The sequence below is a fragment of the Gopherus evgoodei genome, chromosome 6 (genome assembly GCF_007399415.2).
Source record: "Gopherus evgoodei ecotype Sinaloan lineage chromosome 6, rGopEvg1_v1.p, whole genome shotgun sequence".
In the NCBI taxonomy this organism is placed as follows: Eukaryota; Metazoa; Chordata; order Testudines; family Testudinidae; genus Gopherus; species Gopherus evgoodei.
In genome coordinates, this window is record NC_044327.1 from 111,867,514 (window position 1) to 111,886,656 (window position 19,143).

General features: G+C 44.9%; 1 protein-coding gene across 2 annotated transcripts in view; it reads left to right on the forward strand.

Moving 5' to 3' along the window:
- The window catches only part of LOC115653530 (alanine--glyoxylate aminotransferase 2, mitochondrial-like), a 26,742-nt gene continuing 7,599 nt past the window's right edge, over window positions 1-19,143 (forward strand). The window contains exons 1-7 of one of the 2 annotated variants that reach the window (XM_030566908.1): window positions 1-419; window positions 733-856; window positions 6,919-7,013; window positions 9,714-9,807; window positions 12,084-12,177; window positions 14,420-14,520; window positions 16,832-16,924. In XM_030566908.1, the coding sequence (XP_030422768.1) occupies window positions 202-419; window positions 733-856; window positions 6,919-7,013; window positions 9,714-9,807; window positions 12,084-12,177; window positions 14,420-14,520; window positions 16,832-16,924 (819 nt within the window). In that variant the 5' untranslated portion in view covers window positions 1-201. The remainder of the gene's footprint in view (window positions 420-732; window positions 857-6,918; window positions 7,014-9,713; window positions 9,808-12,083; window positions 12,178-14,419; window positions 14,521-16,831; window positions 16,925-19,143) is intronic. The other variant, XM_030566909.1, reaches the window with a different exon arrangement.

Below are 19,143 nucleotides of genomic sequence, written 5' to 3' on the forward strand. Positions count from 1 at the left end.
ACCTTTAAGTAAGAGATCAATGCAATATAGCACTCTTGTTTAAATTACGGGATTTCAGAGGTTTATATAGCCTAATTGTGGGTTAGTATTTATTTTAAAATTGTAGTTATTTAGTTAACTTGGATTCCAATATGAACGAATTATATTGTGTTGATATGATGAATCTGCAGATACCTTTGTGATCCATTAAAACCTTTAGTAATGGGGGCAGAAATGATTTCTTTCCTCCTACAGTCCTATCCCTATGAGCGAATGCTGAAGATCCGCAAACAGAATCTATCTCCATCACTGGTAACGTACTACAAGAAACCACTGCTGCTACATCAGGGACATATGCAGTGGCTGTTTGATTATCAGGGACGAAGGTACCTTGATCTCTTTGCTGGAGTTGTTACTGTCAGTGTTGGTCATTGTCACCCGTAAGTATGTTATTGTAGGAGTTACACTGACTAATGTAGAAATATACTTTTGTCTTTTTTGTTTGTGACCCCATGTATCCAAAGACAGAATATGGCACACTGTGTTTTGGTGTATCTGGGATCAGATTCTTAGGTTCAAACCAGCTGCAGTGATCTTTTGGCAAATTAGTTCATTTCTCTCTTTATCTATTCATTCATTCATTCATTCATCTGGCAGTCAGGAAAATGCCAGAATTTTAAGAATTAATAGCAGTCAGAAAAGAATTGTATGTATGTTGGATTTAAATGAGTCAGTCTTTCTTACTGCACACAGGAAGGTAACTGCAGCAGCCCAAAAACAGCTTGGTCGTCTGTGGCATACAACCAACCTCTACATGCATCCATCAATCCAGGAATATGTGGAGAAACTAGCAGCACTTCTCCCTGATCCACTTAAGGTACCTAAATCCCAGCAGGATGGATACCTGTTAATTAAAATAATTTTATTTCAATAGCTAATGGAGAGCGCTATGATATTTGGAGACAAAATATTGTGATATCAACCTCATATCCTTATTTCAAATCCCCAAAGGGAGTACAAAGCTTCAGGTAAAGAGAGAAAAATTACAGTTCTCAGGACAATGCTGATCTTTACAGTGAGCTCAGAGCCACACATGAATAAAACCCTGAACTGTTGCCCTACTGCTTGGATCCCTACTGTCTGCGTCGCTTTGTCTTCAGATTTCCTCTTAAAGAGGCACTGTCAATTTAAAAATCAGTCATAAGTTGAAACGTTCTGCATGCTATTAAAAGCAGCAAAGAGTCCTGTGGCACCTTATAGACCAGGGGTCGGCAACCTATGGCATGCGTGCTGGTTTTTGATGGCACGCTGGAGCCTGCCAGGACTCCAGCATGCCATTAAAAATTCTGTCCAACCTGGCCTGCTCTTCTCTGCCCTCTGCTCCCCCAATCGGGGCAAGGAGCAGAAGGATAGCCATGCACACGGGGTGGGCAAATGGCCCCACTCTCCTGGCACGGCAAGCCATGGGATCCGCACTCCCGGGTCGGAGCGCCGGCCGAGCACAGCAAGCTGCCAGCCCCTCTCGCCCTCGCCTTCTCCCCTCCCCTGGAGTCCTGCCACTGCGCGTAGTGCTATGGGGGTTGGGGTTGCGCGCACCCGCAGGGCAGCATTTGGCTCCACGGAGAGGCAGACACGCTCCGCGCTCAGCCGGAGCTCTGCCACTGCCACCCGCAGCGCTCTGAGGGGCAGGGCTGTGCTCTCCCATGGGGCAGCGTGTCTGGCTCTGCATGGAGCCTCATGGTAAGGGGCCCAGGGCTGGCGGGGGGGGTTGATGGGGGCAGTCAGGGGACAGGGAGCAGAGTGGGTTGGATTTGGGGGGTGGGATCCTGGGGTGGTAGTTAGGGGGCAGGGCATCAGGGCAGTCAGGGGACTAGGAGCAAGGAGGGTCCGGGGGGGCAGTTAGGGTGGGGGGTCTCCAGAGGGGGTGGTCAGGGGACAAGGAGCTGGGGGGGTTGTATGAGTTGGGAGTTCTGGGGGTCCTGTCAGGGGGCGGGGAGTGGTTGGATAGGCTTGGGAGTCCCGGGGGTCTGGCTGGGGATGGGGGTATGGATAAGGATTGGGGCAGTCAGGGGACAGGTAGGGGGTAGGGTCCAGTCCGGGGACAAGGAACAGGGAGGCTTAGATAGGGGGTAGGGTCCTGGGGGGCAGTTGGGGACAGCGGTACCAGGAGGGGGTAGTCAGGGGACAAGGAGCAGCAGGGTTGGGAGTTCTTAGGGGGGCAGTCACCCAGCCCTCTCCCCTGAGCCCTGACCCCCCTCACACACACACACACACCACGCCCTCTGCCCTGAGCCCCGCACACACCCCAGGCCCCTGCCCTGAGCCCTGTACCTCCGTCATACACACCCACCCATCTGTTTGACTCCTTCACCCCTCCCACAACCCTAGCCCTGACTCTGGCATCCCCAGCCATACCCAGCCTCCCCTCTGCCCTGACATCTACACCCCCCGCCATATCCAGCCCCTAGCCATGACTCCATCCCTCTGCCTCCAGCCCTCTGGATCCTGGCCGCCAGCCCCGCACAGCTCGCTGCTGGTCTGGGGTTCTGGCTGACAGACCCTTGCCAGCCGGGGTCCCGGCCATAGGCCTCGCTCAGCCCACTGCCGGCCTAGGTGAACAGAACCCCAGACCAGCAGTGGGCTGAGCGGGCCGGCAGCGTAAGATCAACATTTTAATTTCATTTTAAATGAAGCTTCTCAAACATTTTGAAAACCTTGTTTATTTTACAATACAACACTAGTTTAGTTATATAATATATAGACTTTTAGAGAGAGACCTTTTAAAAAACATTAAAATGTATTACCGGCACGTGAAACATTAAATTAGAGTAAATAAATGAAGACTTGGCACACCACTTCTGAAAGGTTGCCGACCCCTGTTATAGACTAACAGACGTATTGGAGCATGAGCTTTCGTGGGTGAATACCCACTTCATTGGATGCATTCTTTTTCCAGTCATCTGGGACCTTCCCTGATTGCCATGAGTTCTCGAAGATAATGGCCAATGGCTCTGCAATCACATCCACCAACTCCTTTAGCACCCTTGGATGCAGCGCATCTGACCCTATGGACTTGTGCTCGTCCAGTTTTTCTAAATAGTCCCAAACCACTTCTTTCTCCACAGAGGGCTGGTCACCTCCTCCCCATGCTGGGTTGCCCAGTGCAGTAGTCTGGGAGCTGACCTTGTTCGTGAAGACAGAGGCAAAAAAAGCATTGAGTACATTAGCTTTTTCTACATCCTCTGTTACTAGGTTGCCTCCCTCATTCAGGAAGGGGCCCACACTTTCTTTGACTTTCTTATTGTTGCTAACATACCTGAAGAAACCCTTCTTGTTACTCTTAACATCCAACTCCAAGTGTGATTTGGCCTTCCTGATTTCACTCCTGCATGCTTGAACAATATTTTTATACTCCTCCCTGGTCTTTTGTCCAATCTTCCACTTCTTGTAAGCTGCTTTTTTGCATTTAAGATCAGCAAGGATTTCACTGTTAAGCCAAGCTGGTCGCCTGCCATATTTACAATTCTTTCTACACATCGGGATGTATTTTTTTCCTGGAACCTCAATAAGGAGCCTTTAAAATACAGCCAGCTCTCCCGGACTCCTTTCCCCCTCATGTTATTCTCCCAGGGGATCCTGCCCATCAGTTCCCTGAGGGAGTCAAAGTCTGCTTTTCTGAAGTCCAGGGTCCGTATTCTGTTGCTCTCCTTTCTTCCTTGTGTCAGGATCCTGAACTCGACCATCTCATGGTTCCAGGTTCCCATCCACTCTTGCTTCCCCTACTAACTCTTCTCTGTTTGTCAGCAGCAGGTCAAGAAGAGCTCTTCCCCTAGTTGGTTCCTCCAGCACTTGGACCAGGAAATTGTCCCCTACACTTTCCAAAAACTTCCTGGACTGTCTGTGCACCGCTGTATTGCTCTCCCAGCAGATATCAGGGTGATTGAAGTCTCCCATGAGAACCAGGGCCTGCGATCTAGTAACTTCTGCTAGTTGCCGGAAGAAAGCCTCGTCCATCTCATCCCCCTGGTCTGGTGGTCTATAGCAGACTCCCACCATGACATCACCCTTGTTTTGCTCACACTTCTAAACTTAATCCAGATTCTCAGGTTTTTCTGCAGTTTCATACCGGAGGTCTGAGCAATCATACTCCTCTCTTACATACAATGCAACTCCCCACCTTTTCTGCCCTGCCTATCCTTCCTGAACAGTTTATATTCATCCATGACAGTACTCCAGTCATGTGAGTTATCCCACCAAGTCTCTGTTATTCCAATTACATCATAGTTCCTTGACTGTGCCAGGACTTCCAGTTCTCTGTGCTTGTTTCCCAGGGTTCTTGCATTTGTGTATAGGCACTTAAGATAACTTGCTGATTGGCCCGCTTTCTCAGTCTGAGACAGGAGTCCTCCCTTCTTGCACTCTCCTGCTCGTGCTTCCTCCCGGTATCCCATTTCCCCACTTACCTCAGGACTTATAGACTCATAGACTCTAGGACTGGAAGGGACCTCGAGAGGTCATCGAGTCCAGTCCCCTGCCCTCATGGCAGGACCAAATACTGTCTAGACCATGCCTGATAGACATTTATCTAACCTACTCTTAAATATCTCCAGCGATGGAGATTCCACAACTTCCCTAGGCAATCTATTCCAGTGTTTAACTACCCTGACAGTTAGGAACTTTTTCCTAATGTCCAACCTAAATCTCCCTTGCTGCAGTTTAAGCCCATTGCTTCTTGTTCTATCATTGGAGGCTAAGGTGAACAAGTTTTCTCCCTCCTCCTGATGACACCCTTTTAGATACCTGAAAACTGCTATCGTGTCCCCTCTCAGTCTTCTCTTTTCCAAACTAAACAAACCCAATTCCTTCAGCCTTCCTTCATAGGTCATGTTCTCAAGACCTTTAATCATTCTTGTTGCTCTTCTCTGGACCCTCTCCAATTTCTCCACATCTTTCTTGAAATGCGGTGCCCAGAACTGGACACAATACTCCAGTTGAGGCCTAACCAGCGCAGAGTAAAGCGGAAGAATGACTTCTCGTGTCTTGTTTACAACACACCTGTTAATGCATCCCAGAATCATGTTTGCTTTTTTTGTAACAGTATCACACTGTTGACTCATATTAAGCTTGTGGTCCACTATGACCCCTAGATCTCTTTCTGCCATACTCCTTCCTAGACAATCTCTTCCCATTCTGTATGTGTGAAACTGATTGTTCCTTCCTAAGTGGAGCACTTTGCATTTATCTTTATTGAACTTCATCCTGTTTACCTCAGACCATTTCTCCAATTTGTCCAGATCATTTTGAATTTTGACCCTGTCCTCCAAAGCAGTTGCATTCCCTCCCAGTTTGGTATCGTCCGCAAACTTAATAAGCGTACTTTCTATGCCAACATCTAAATCGTTGATGAAGATATTGAACAGAACCGGTCCCAAAACAGACCCCTGCGGAACCCCACTTGTTATACCTTTCCAGCAGGATTGGGAGCCATTAACAACTACTCTCTGACTTTGGTCTCCTTTCCCCGGTGAACTTAGTTTAAAGCCTTCCTCACTAGGTTATCCATCCTGCTTGCGAAGATGCTCTTGCCTCTCTTCATTAGATGGAGCCCATCTCTGCCTAGCACTCCTCCTTCTTGGAACACCATCATTTGGTCAAAGAATCCAAAGCCTTCTCTCCGACACCACCTGCGTAGCCATTTGTTGACTTCCACAATTTGATGGTCTCTACCCAGGCCTTTTCCCTGCACAGGGAGGATGGACGAGAACACCACTTGCGCCTCAAACTCCTTTATTCTTCTTCCCAGAGTCACGTAGTCTGCAGTGATCCTCTCAAGGCCACCAGACCTGCTAAATCAGCACCACTGCATCGATTGCAGCAGTGCCAATTTAGCCAGTAGTGTAGACATGGCCTCATCAGTAATGCTAAGATTTTGTCATGATTATTTTTCATAGAAGTCATGGACAGGTCACAGGCAATAAACAAATATTCACGGAAGCCGCAACCTGTCTGTGACTTTTGCTGCTGCAAGCCATGCTTTCCCCTGCCACCACGATGGCTGGAGCTGTGGGGTGACCATATGTCCCTAAGAGAAAATGGGACACCCCCAGCCACTCACCTGAGGTGTCCCACCTCCCCCATCCCCCTCGCACATGAGGCTGTGGCCTGTCACTGGAAGCCAGAGGAGGGCCCCCTCAGAAGTCAGTCGCCTGTGGCTAGAACTTGCAGGGGGCCCCCTGAGGACGCTGTCACCTGTCACCGCTGCTACCGGAACCCTGCTGGGGCCCCACTGGCTGCTAGCTCCAGTCCTGCAGCCCCTAAGGCTGAAGCAGAAAATGTCACAGAAGTCTCGGGAAGCCACAGATTCTGTGACTTCCGTGACCTCCAGACATAAACATAGCCCTACTCATTAGCAGTAGTCCATGACACTACTTTAAACTGCTGGTTGAAAGCACAGTATGCACAAGCTACCTGAATACGTGCCTAGGGTTTCGGGTGGGATTGTAGTCTGGATGGCTAGCCACTCGTGGCACCATGGTGGCACTTCTTATTTTAGCATTCTTGCTCGATCAGAGCTAGTGCAGTTGTCTCCTCAAGCTGGAAATTACACCTTCCATCTCCAGTATAGACATAACCTATAATGGGGCATCCTGCCATTGGCCCTCATACACAGCACATGAGCATCACTAAGTTTATTTCAGTTTGAAGTTCCTCTTGTCAGTGACAGGCTATCATTCCGAGTGCTGAGTGATACTTTATATGAAAATAAATCTGTCTTGTACTGAATAAACAGATGCACTCAATATTTCAAACTCTTTGAAGGCAAATTGCAGGAAAATTGGTCCTTTAAACAACTACACTTAGTTAGATTTGTCATTGTGAAACACAGTAAATGTTCAATATAATGAGATTACGATTGATGTGCTATTTATTCTTCCTTAGGTGGTTTACCTGACTAACAGTGGGTCAGAAGCCAATGATTTGGCTATGTTCATGGCAAGGATTTACACTCAGAACTTTGACCTCATCTGTTTCAGGTAATTCTATTAGGGTGCTTTATGAAACTCCCTTTTCATAATCAATCTGTATATCTGTGTATTGTGTGAAAAAGAGGCTGAGACCTAGTTAACCAGATTCTGCCACAGACACATCCTAAAAATTCATTTGTCTGCCAAAATAGAGTAAAACAGCAGTAGTCATTGGGAGCTAAGATTCAGCAAGTCTGCTTGTGTTAGAAGTACTCCATTTACAAACCATGCATTCACCTAGAACCCTAGAACCTATAACTTCCCTTTTTAATCCTTAAATAAAGTGTGTGTATTTTTATTTATTTATTACTATAATGTCCATGTCCATTCTGCTCTGATATCTTACTAATAGATATCTTTAAAAATAGTTAGAAAGACAGACCCTAACAAACTGGTAGTCTTGCAGCCATCCTGCTGAGCACAGGATTCTGAAATCCATCTGATATATTAATTCCCATGAATGAATTCTGAATTGCTTATTAAATAACCCCAAACCACTACCTAGTTTCTCATAAGTGGCAGTAACAACTTCAGAGAGAAGAGGAGCCCAAGATTAAAACAGCAGGGGTGTTAGTCATGTAGGATTCAGATATTCCGGGCTGCCCGGGGGGGTAGGGGCAAGTGGGGCAATTTGCTCCGGGCTCTGCAGGGGCCCCCACAAGAGTGGCTGAGGCTCCCTTCCTGGCCCCGACCCAACCCGACCCCGCCTCCGCCCTTCTCCTGGAGCCTCAGCGCATCCAGCAGCATCCCTGGACAGCTGCAGCATGGCTCTGGCAGGGCCTGAGCCCCTCCCCGCTCAGAGCTGTGTGGTAAAGGGGGGGGGAGCTGCGAGCTCCAGGCTGAGCTCAGCTCCCTCCACTCAGCCTGGAGCTTGCAGCCCCGCCAACTTCTCAAATGCCAAATTATAGTCTATATTTAATTTCAGTGCCATAGGGAGATTCATGTCAGGGAAGGGTAGCTTCATTTAAAATTAGCCACTGGGGGAGGGATCACATGAGAAGAGCAGTATCCTTACCAACCCTACCAAGGGAGACCCCACTCCTCCCCTGCATTCCCTGAGGCTTCAGAGGGGTTAATTCAGTTGTTCTCAAACTTTTGTACTGGTGAGCCCTTTCACATAGCAAACCTCTGAGTGCAACCTCCTCCCCTTATAAATTAAAAACACTTTTTTATATATTTAACACTATTATAAATGCTGGAGGCAGAGCGGGGTTTGAAGTGGAGGCTGACAGCTGAGAACCCTGGGTTAATTTAATTTTAGCACCCTGTGTCCATTCACATACATGTGCTATTTTGAGCATTTCAGTTTTCACAACATAGGCTCATCCCAGAATCTGGAGCAAGCTCAAATGCTCAGTTCGTGGAGTATGTACATAAGCTATACTAAAGACAAACCCACAGTAACCGTCTCCAGTTTGTGAGGGACCCTGTGGAGCCAGTCTCTAGGAAACAGATAAATGCATGGAGATTAAGTCCATTAATGGCTATTAGCCAGCATAGGTAAGGAATGGTGTCCCTAGCCTTTGTTTGTCAGAGGGTGGAGATGGATGGCAGGAGAGAGATCACTTGATCATTACCTGTTAGATTCACTCCCTCTGGGGCATTTGGCGTTGGCCACTGTCAGTAGACAGGATACTGGGCTGGATGGACCTTTGGTCTGACCTAGTATGACTGTTCTTATGTTCTAAGCTAAATGAACCCAAAGTTATGGAGAAGATATGAGTTAAGGGAGCCAGCAGAGTATCAGAAACCTGGAAAAATCTCTGACTGGATGGGCTCAGGCGTTTGGTCACAAGCTGAGGTGGTTCAAAAGTTTTGGATTTTTTTTATGCAGAATTTTTTTATTGTTTCTTTAAACAATCAAACACAGCAAGCAGCCAATATTTAGCCAAACACTTCTGAAAACCCAAAACGTGTTCAGGTTTTGGCAGACTAATTTCAGCTTTTCAATTAAAAAAAGCACAACAAATTTTGAAGGAAAACAGACATAGGCAGTGATTTTTTTTCTGCTTTTTAAAAACCCCTAGTTTTCGATCCAGAAAAATTTTGATGGAAAATATTTGTCCAACCCTTTTAATGAGCTTTAGTGCCTTTTAGCACTAGCTGATGCTGAGAACCACTGATACCTTATAAAGAAGTTTTCTCAAAACTGGGTTTGTGCCGAGATGCAGAAGGTTTATTTTTCCTAGGGCTGCCCGTGTGGGGGGAGCAAGTGGGGCAATTTGCACCAGGCCCCACAGCGGCGCCCACAAGAATATAGTATTGTATAGTATTGCAATTATTTTTATGGAAGGGGCCCCCGAAATTGCTTTGCCCCAGGCCTCCTGAATCTTCTGGGCAACCCTGAGATATTCTGGCAGACCTGCATGAGGAATCTTGCGCAGCACCTACCTGAATTGCCATTGGCTCCAACCAGTGTTCTTAGCCCTTCCTCTTCATGAACACTAAATTCACGTATTATTTTTTAAGTGTGCTTTAAATTGCAATGAAAACTCACAGCTGGTAGGCACTCAAAACAGAGCAGCGTATATGGGAAGAGGCATCCCTTACTGGATGCACCCATGGTTTCCAATGATTTGTTGTCTTCCACACACACATCAGAAACCAGCCTTCTGTGAATACTGATATTGTTTCCTCCTAAAAACTTTTGCAGCTAGTGTAATCAGAAGAAAATTAATGTTGTTTGTGTGCTTTGTTCTGTTCACACAGAGGAGGATACCACGGAGGCAGTCCATATACACTGGGCTTGACGTGCATTGGATCTTATAAGCATGGTGTCGCCAATGCATTTGGCTGCCAAAGTGTGAGGTTTTTGTTGCTTTTTGTAATATCCGTTGAATAACAAGCCTTCTATTTGTCTGACTATTACAGCATTTCTGTAATGCTTTACATCTTCAAGCCTCCCTATAGCCCTCTGAGGTTGATAAGTGTATATATATATATATATGCAGCCTAATTTGCCTTTTCACTGCACCCTGTGTAGTTATTTATATCCACACAGAGCAAATGAAGAATGCTAGCAGTGAGAATGGTAGTGTTTTATACCCATTTGGCTCTCACTTTGTACTGGTATAAATGCTTCCCAAGATGCAGCGCAATGGCGTATTGCCCTTCGGGTCCTATTCTTAGGTCTGTCAGGGCAGGTTTGTTCTGGTTTGCTCTTGCAAAGCTGCTTAAAGCTGGCCCATAGGGAATTCCCTTTTGGACTGAAAATATTTTTGAAACATATAGTGGCTCCTGCAACACCCCCTCACAGTCACCACCATAGGGGTTGTGTCTGGGGAAAGGGGTGTGGATGGTATCTCTACAGCTTGGTGACACATGGTTTCTGGAGGCTGTGGGAGCTGGTGTTGGCTACTGTAATCTATGCCAGGAACCAGATCAGCCACAGAACTGGCCCCCAAAGGGCTCCTTTGTGGTGTGCTCCTTCCCCCTGGCTCTTCAATGCACTCAGCCTTCTTTGAGTGCAGCTGACAATCTGGCCCAAAGAATTTATTAAATGATTTGTCCATTGTCACATAGTCATTGGCAGAGTCAGGATTAGAATGTATAAGTTCCTGGCTTCCAGCCCGCTACCATCAGTCCGCTAGACTTCACTGTGTCCCTCTAAGGTGGATAACTGGATGAAAAACAGTACTCAGAGTAGTTATCAGGTTCATTGTCAGATGTCTAGGACACATCAAATGGATAATGAATTAAATATGCTTATAAACTTCACAGATGACACTAGGCTGGGAGGGGTTGCAAGTACTTTGGAGGACAGCATTAGAATTTAAAATGACCTTGATGAATTGCAGAAATTTTCTGAAATCAACAAGATGAAATTCAATAAAAACAAGTGCAAAGTACTACAGGTGGGAAGGAAAAATCAAATTCCCAAATAGGAAAATGGGGACTATACATGGCTAGGCAGTTCTCTACTGCTGAGAAGGATCTGGGGGTTATAGTGGATCACAAATTGAATATAAGTTAACAAAGTGATGTAATTGCAAAAAAGGCAAATATCTTTCTGGGGTATATTAACAGGAATGTCGTATGTAAGACACTGGAGGTAATTGTCCCACTCTGCTTTGCTCATCCCTGATGAGGCCTCAGCTGGAGTGTTGTGTCCAGTTTTGGATGCCGCACTTTAAGAAAGATGTGGACAAACTGGGAAGAGTCCAGCGGAGAGCAATACAAATGATAACGGTTTAGAAAATCTGACCTAAGAGGAAGAGTTAAAAAACTTGATCATGTTTATTCTTAAGCAAAGATGAGTGAGGGGGTATTTGATAAGTTTTCAAATATGTTAAGGGCTGTTTATAAAGAGAACTGGGATCAGTTGTTCTGCATGTCCACTGAAGGTAGGACAAGAAGTAATCCATTTAATCTGCACCAGGGAGATTCAGGTTAGATATTAGGAAAAGCTTCAGACCATAAGGTTAAGCTCTGGAATAGGCTTCCAAGCAAGATTGTAGAATCCCCATCCTTGGTGATTTTTAAGAACAGGTTAGACAAAAACCTGTTGGGGATGGTTGCGTTATACTTGGTCTTGCCTCAGCGCATGGGGCTAGACTAGATGACCTCTTAGGGTCCATTCCAGCCCTATAATTCTCTGACTTTACTGCTCTTTTTCTAGGGATTCTTGGAATTAAACTGGCCATTTTGGACAAAACTGTAGTGAATCCTACGTAACAATAATTAACTAACATAACTAAACAATGAACAGGTCAGCCGTGAGTGAATACCCCCCAAAATAGGCACTTGAGGACAGAATGTTTTTAACTTCAGAAACTTTAATTTCTGGCCTTCTCCCTCACTTTCTGCATGAGGCCTCAAATCTGTGGGGGAGGGGAGGGGGGCAAATGGTCCTTATTTATTTTTTCACACGTTGTTTTCAGATGGATCAACTGAATCAGGTCTCAGATGCAATCAGATTTTTGAGTTCTCTTCATCACAAGTTCTATTTAAACAAAACAACAATATTGGAATAAGTGTTTAACGACCTTCGAATGATCAATGTAAATAAAAAAATTTCTCTTGATCCGTACTTACATTCCTCACACTGGCAAAATTACAGCTGTTTGTTGTGCTTTGCAGACAATGTTACCAGATGTTTTTCGTGGTCCATGGGGAGGAAGCCATTGCCGAGATTCTCTGGTGCAAACTATTCGGAAATGCAGCTGTTCTCAAGGTTAGATGGTGGCAAAAAAATGTCCATTGGTAGGTGCAAAAGAAAAGGGACTGGAGAAGGCACCTGGATGTCTAACAACATAGACAAATATACACTACTAAAAATGCACACTACTAAGAATATTACCGTTTACTGAGAAGCTTGGTGATTGTCATTTTGGCAAGCAAGTCTTCATCAGTATGGCCTCTCGGCTGTGATTTTTTTAAAAGGGGCTTAAGGAAATTGGACCCTCAACTCCCTTTCAGAAATATGTGGGAGTTGGGCATCTAACTCCTGTAGAATCCTTTGAAAATCCTGAACTGAGCCCCTAATGTCTGAGTCAAATTCAATTATCATAATCAGTAACCTGCTGCTCTGAAATATTTAGAGTTACCAGGAGATTAGGGATACTAATACTAGTGTGTTTTCTGCTCTCCTGGGTAAAGTTTTGGTATCTGTCCATCTTTTATCTTGAAGGGAAGTGATCAATGTAAACTATAAATCAAAAACTCTGGAACACTGGGTGGCAAAAGTCTTGAGTAGAACAAGGCATTATGGATGTTGCACAGTGTGTCCAGTCCATGTGAAAGCTCCACTGTTCTTTTACAAGTGACGATTAGAAAATAAATTGTTTTTCTCCTAGGTGCAATAAACATTATTTACTCACTTTTCCCTAAGTGCACAATAAAGCAGTCTCTTGCCATCCTTCTTTGTCACTGATGGTGAATAAAGGCAATAGCTTGCAACTGCTTGAAGACATCTGGCTTGTGTTCTGTTACAGTACATAGTGATGCCCAGTCACAGTCATATTTTCTGTAATATTCCCATCTGCCTTTTCATTAAAAATCATGCTGGATCAAGATGAACTTAGTCTTATATTTATCTATCACAGACTTTAAGCCCAGAAGGGGCCATAGTGATGATCTAACCCAGGGGTCTCAAACTCAGTTTGCCTAAGGTTCAGTGCCAGTTCTCAAATCCTCCCAGCAGGCCAATGTCACTCATGCTGCCCAGAACCCGCCCCCAAAAAACTCTGCCTCCTCCCCACCTGCCTAAGGCTCTGGGTGCAGGCTCTGGGAGGGAGTTTGGGTGGGGGAGGGGGTCCAGGGTGCAGGCTCTGGGAAAGAGTTTGAGGGCTGAGGGGTGTGTGGGGAGGGTTTTCAGGTTCTGGGAGGGAGTTTGGGGGCAGGAGGGGGTGTGTGGGGAGGGGGTGGAGGCTCTTGGAGGGAGTTTGGGGGTGTGGGGGCTGGCTGCAGGCTCCAGGAGGAAGTTTGGGGGTGGGAGGGGGTATGTGGGGAGGGGGTGGGAGGTGCAGTGCTTACCTGGGGCTCCAAGGCAGGGCGGGCCAGGGGGCTCCCGCAGCATCCCATTGACTGCAGGGCACTCGGGGCGGGTGCAGCATGTGGAGGAACAGCCCTCCCCACTCCAGTGTCTCTGTCAATCTGACCTGGGGGAAAAATCCTTCGTGACCCAAATATGGTGATCAGTTAGCCCCTGATCATGTGGGTGAGACCCACCAACTGGACAGCTGGGAAAGACTCCTCTGTCGTAACTCAGAGTCCTCCCCATCTAGTGTCCCGTGTCTAGCATTCACAGGTGGTCCATGTGCCATTGTAGACAATCTTATCATACCATCCCCTTCATAATCTTCTGAAACTGAGTCTTGAAACCAGTTAGGTTTTCTTATCCAGGCAAACTGCATGTTCATTCCTTGAGCTGATGTTCAGTTCTTCTAATAACTGCCCCCTGCCTTGCATCTATAGCACTGAAGGATGGGGCAAACCTCATAGGCTGCAAACTGCTTGTTCGTTCCTTGAGCTGATGTTCAGTTCTTCTAATAACTGCCCCCTGCCTTGCATCTATAGCACTGAAGGATGGGGCAAACCTCATAGGCTGCAACTTTCTACTGGCACTCTTATTCTTTGCAACTTTTCAGAGAATAAATGGTTTACAAAAGCTCAGTGGCTTGGGGGTTTTTTTGTAGAAGGGGAGAAAGATGCCTTACAGTCAGACTGAGGCTCTTTTGTAATTTCTGTGAACTAGGAAAACTAAGACTGACTTGCTGCCACAGAACATGTGTGGGGAAACAAAATGATTTATTTCCTGTGGTAACTCTAATTGGGGAACATTACAGTCCTTATTACATATATTAAAACACTAAAGAGCTGTTCTTATTTACATATGTTAAAAACTGTGGTTTCACATTAATCTAACTTTGTATTATTCTCAGTACATTATTCTTACCAGTATTTCCTCAACACAGGCTGTTGTGAAGCAAACGACCAGTACATTGAACAGTTCAAAGACACTCTGAGTACTTGTGTGCCAAAGGCAATAGCTGGGTTTATCGCTGAGCCAATTCAAGTAGGTGATTTGCCATACCTCATTCTAATCGTAATAGTACAGTCAACCACAACCTGCTAAAACCTGAACGGGGCTTTTACAAGATTGACAAGCCCTAAATAACAATAGCAGATTTAATCTTCTCTGAATCACTGTGATCATTCAAAAAGAAGGGCTGCAACATTACTTAAATCTTAATGTTTTTTTCTAGGAGGGTGACTTGCCAACGAGACATCTTGGAGAAATTCTGGCCCCACTGCAGTAAAGTAGGGGTTTTGCCTCTGATTTCAGTGAAGCCAGGATTTCATTCTTTGTGGTTTTGGGTTTTTTTTTCCCCCCCTTGACATCCGAGAACAGGAATCTTATATTTTCCATATCCTGTCTACTCAATAACAGACCAGTGGGCAACTTGTGCTGCACAATATTCCTACAAAACAAATCTGGTAAATCAAATTTTAGTCTTACAAGCCTTAATGTCCCTTTCATAGATTGATTTTTAAATATTTAGCAAATTATTTCTAATGAATATACAAGTATTTAATAAAATATGGCAGACTCAAGCAAAACAGGTAATTTTAACCACTGTTGCCTATCTGGTTTGTGTTTAGCAATAATGTATCTGCTATCCGCTGATAACTTAAAAAGTGTTCAGAGCTCTGCTGTAAACTATTAGTCTTTAAGGTCTTGTTTGCATTCTCAGGATATTGAAATGCTAATAAATTCTACAAATGTGCATGCTGTAACTTAGTTTATAATACTTCATTCCTAATTACATGTTATTTTCCCTTCTGCAGTATACTGGTTCTGTAGAAGTTGTCTGTTAAAAGTATTAAAGTCACCCTGTAATTTACTGATACCCAGTGAGTCTACAGTAAATTATACTTAAAGATGCCTAATTGTTCTAGCATAGAGACTTAATTTTAAGAATTACTTTTAGCTTCAAATCACACTATGCTTAGTTTATCTAGAAAATCCACAGAATTCTCTCTCCCACTCTGCTTTCCTTTCCAGTTTTTGACTCCCTTGCACTTAACTTCTGACTCTCCTCATCTCTCTCTCTCTTTTGGCAGTGCAGCTGTAGTTAAATTTCATTTAAGTCATACAGGCTCTAGGCATTCCCCTATGACATGAACCTCATAGGCTACTATTTAAGATGTTAGCCTAAGTTAGGGGAGTGAAAGGTCTGTTAGGCCATCAAGTCCACCTTGCTCCAAAACCAAGGTTATGCCATACCTACAGTACGTTTTCTGGTGTTAGACCTAGTCTAATTGTAAATTTCCTAGTGCTGAGGTTTCAATCTGTTCCACTGGGAATATACTTTAGAGTATAACAGTTTCACTGAAGGGAATTTTGTCCTGATATTAGGACTAAATTTTCTCTTGCTTAGTTTCATCCCATTACACCTACATATTCTCCTAATTTCTCGCCAACCACTGGGGTTTTGCAGTCTTTATATACTATTATGTTATCCCCTCACCTGTGGCAGTTTAGCCTAAGTGTATATATATATATATTTTTAGTCTTCTCCTAATCATTTTCTCTAGCTCTCTATTTGTGTTTGCTGTTGGTCTTTGAACTCTTGCCCATTTGGCCCGTTCTGGTAATAGCATGCTTACACATGATACAACTTTCCAGATATTGTCGCCATACAGGGTATAATTCTCTGAAGCATATTCGATGTTGGTTTTGCCTCTCTTTGTGACCCACTTGGGGTCCAGATTGGAGGAGTGGGGAACGAGACAGGACCTGCAGGACTGGGCCCATTTCCCTTCTCTGGGTGTTGCAGCTGGAAGATGGGGTAACAGTCCCACTCAGGTTTGCTCCACCTGCTAGGTCGTAATACCCAGAGCAGGGAACTGGGCCCAGCCCCACAGGATAGGAGCTGTTGCTGTGCAATGAATAAGTGGGCTCAGCTCCCCTCCTCCTGCCCCAACTCCTCTTCGCACTGGGCCTGTGACCCACCTAGAACCTTCCTGCACCCAACAGGTGGGTTGCAACCCACCGTTTGGGAAACATTGCATTAAAGAGAGAAGGCTGACATCATGTTTTATCTTTTACTCTTCACTGTCTCCTAACTCTTCATATTGTTTTATTCTTTTGGCCAAATATTATATTGATACAAAGTGGGAATTCAAGTTCAAAAGAGATCCACTTTCTGCCCGTTTTAGCAATTGCAGCTAAACAGATCTACCACAAAAGGGACTCTGGTCATTAAGTCATCTAGTGAATTAAAATTCTGCCTAGATTTCTCACTGTCTGATCACTTGAGGATTGCCCGTGTTTGTGGTGTAGTGTTTGTGCTGAAGATAATATATTCGTGTATTTCCGATAGGGTGTTAATGGAGTCATTCAGTATCCTAAAAGATTTTTAAAGGAAGCTTTTCAGCTAGTGCGTGAAAGAGGAGGCGTCTGTATTGCAGATGAAGTGAGTATCCAGAAATACAATTTTTGGGGATTGAGATATTTCTGCCAGGCCAATACGAAATCCAGCAATCGCATGAAAGCAAAATATAGACCTGGAAATAGTTTACATTAAATTCTAAATTTAATTTAATTTAATCCTTTCCTGTTTCACAGCCTAAGAGGGGAACAAAGTGCAGCATTCCAGCACAAGAGCCTTTGCTAGACAAAGCTAATAGCAGAAGTTATTAATCCTTCACTTTCATGTGCATTAAATTAACACGAATAGTACTCAGTAGACCGTTTATGTTGCAAACTCTTAGGTCCCACTTGCTGGTTGTGTAAATGGTTAGAGCTCCATTGACCTGTTTACAGCAGCAGAAATTTTGTTCTTAAACGCTTACCATTACTCATTTGAGGCCTGATCCAGAGAGGCTATGTCTGCATTAGGAAAACCGTTTTATATTTGTAAAATGTTTATCTTTAATCAAATTGTAAAATTGTATTGTAGACAAGGCAAGTACCTCTGTAACTTTAGAGGGGCATCTGCTGCAACTCTTCTGCAAATTATACATTTTAAATATAATTTGCTTGGTTAAGACAATCTGAATTATTACTAACTCTGCTAGTGAAGTAGCTTAAGTGAGTATGGTGGATGTTAGGGGTGGTAGCATTATTACAGCTTGAAACTGGAGATTCTGAAAAGTGCTACACAGCTGCAATTCCCATTGACTTTAGTGGAACTGACAGATTCCCGGTCCCTCTGGCCATGTTTACTAGGAGAAAAGGTGTTAGCTCGCTCATTATAAAAAAACACTTTCTTAGTATTGTAATTTTTATAGCTGGTCAGTGCTGGCGTACACCAAACCCTTAAGGTACCAGTAATGTGCCAGGTGTGCTATGACTCAGACGCAAGCTCTGTTAGAAGCCTCAGCAGCGAGGCCTTTTAAATCCTGGTGGGTCCCAGTAACTACTCAGCCACGTGGCTAAGTGAAAGGGTGTTTTATCGGGGCTGGCAGGAATGGGGAAGTTGGTGAATATCCTAGGCATGGAGGCTTAAACAGTTGAGTTCAAACTGAGCAATAGCAGGTCTTGTTTGGGTGCCTGGGGCAGCCAATTGAGTTAGGGCTTTTCAGGTTTGAGTACCTGGGGTGGCCTTTCCAGTCTGGTTTGTATTCAAGCAAAGAGGAATTTGCAGATTTCAAGGACAGGCTCATTTAGTGCTGAGTGTCTCATTAGGGTCACTTTACACTGGCTCCGTGCCTTGTTGCTATTGCATGTGTGAATAATTAATGAGATGTGCGTATTTTATTTTTTTGCACAGAAAAAGCTTCTGCCAAAAATGTTGCTGCAGTTCTGCCTTTTTCCCACCAGAGGGCAGTGTGGCACAAGAACAGCAGAGCGACAGTGGGAGGGGTGGCTGAAGCAGGGGCACAGAGGGAGAGGGTATCTGAATGGGGGTGGTGGGACACATGGACCAGGGGTGCAGGGACACATGGGGACAGGGCAGATGTGCCCGACTGAATGGGAGAGGCTAGAGGGTCAGCCAGGGTCTGCATGGGGGAAGCTCCCTAACACTCCATCCCCACCCCCCAAAAACTTGTTCCATACTTTTCCCACTCATACACAACAACCCTCTCAAGTTCACACCCAGGCTCCTTCCCGCTCCCTCAGCTCCTCTGTTACCCCTGGCTCCCCTGCAGCCTTTGCACCACTTCTGAGGGTGCGGGAAATACGGTTCATTATTGTAGTTTAAATGAATTGTTACTCAAAGTTCTGTATTAATATGCCTAGTAAGAAATCTATTTGTCAAAAAACATTTCCTGAATCTTTTTTGTTGTTTGTATTGTTACAGACTTACTTGCTGACCGGTACTTTGAAATAAATGACCAAAAATAATTGAAACTGGTGTGATTATATTATTTTGACAAATAAAATATGCAGAATTTTAAAATATTGTGCACAGAATTTTTTGGGCACAGAATTCCCCCAGGAATACCAGTTGTAACATGGGGCAGTCCCAGCCTGTTCCACACAGGGCTCTGTATATAATTCCTGGGGGTGCTTCCCTGGATCTGGTTTACCTTGGCAGTTTCTGCTCCCTGAAAATGCTCAGTCACTTCCTGATCAGAGTCCTTTCTCCTGCCTGGCCAGGGGAAAAGAAGGTATAATGGGGAATGTAGTCTCCTGCATGGGCATTTCCTGGATGAGGATACTTTCTCCTACCTGGCCAAGAGGAAGGGG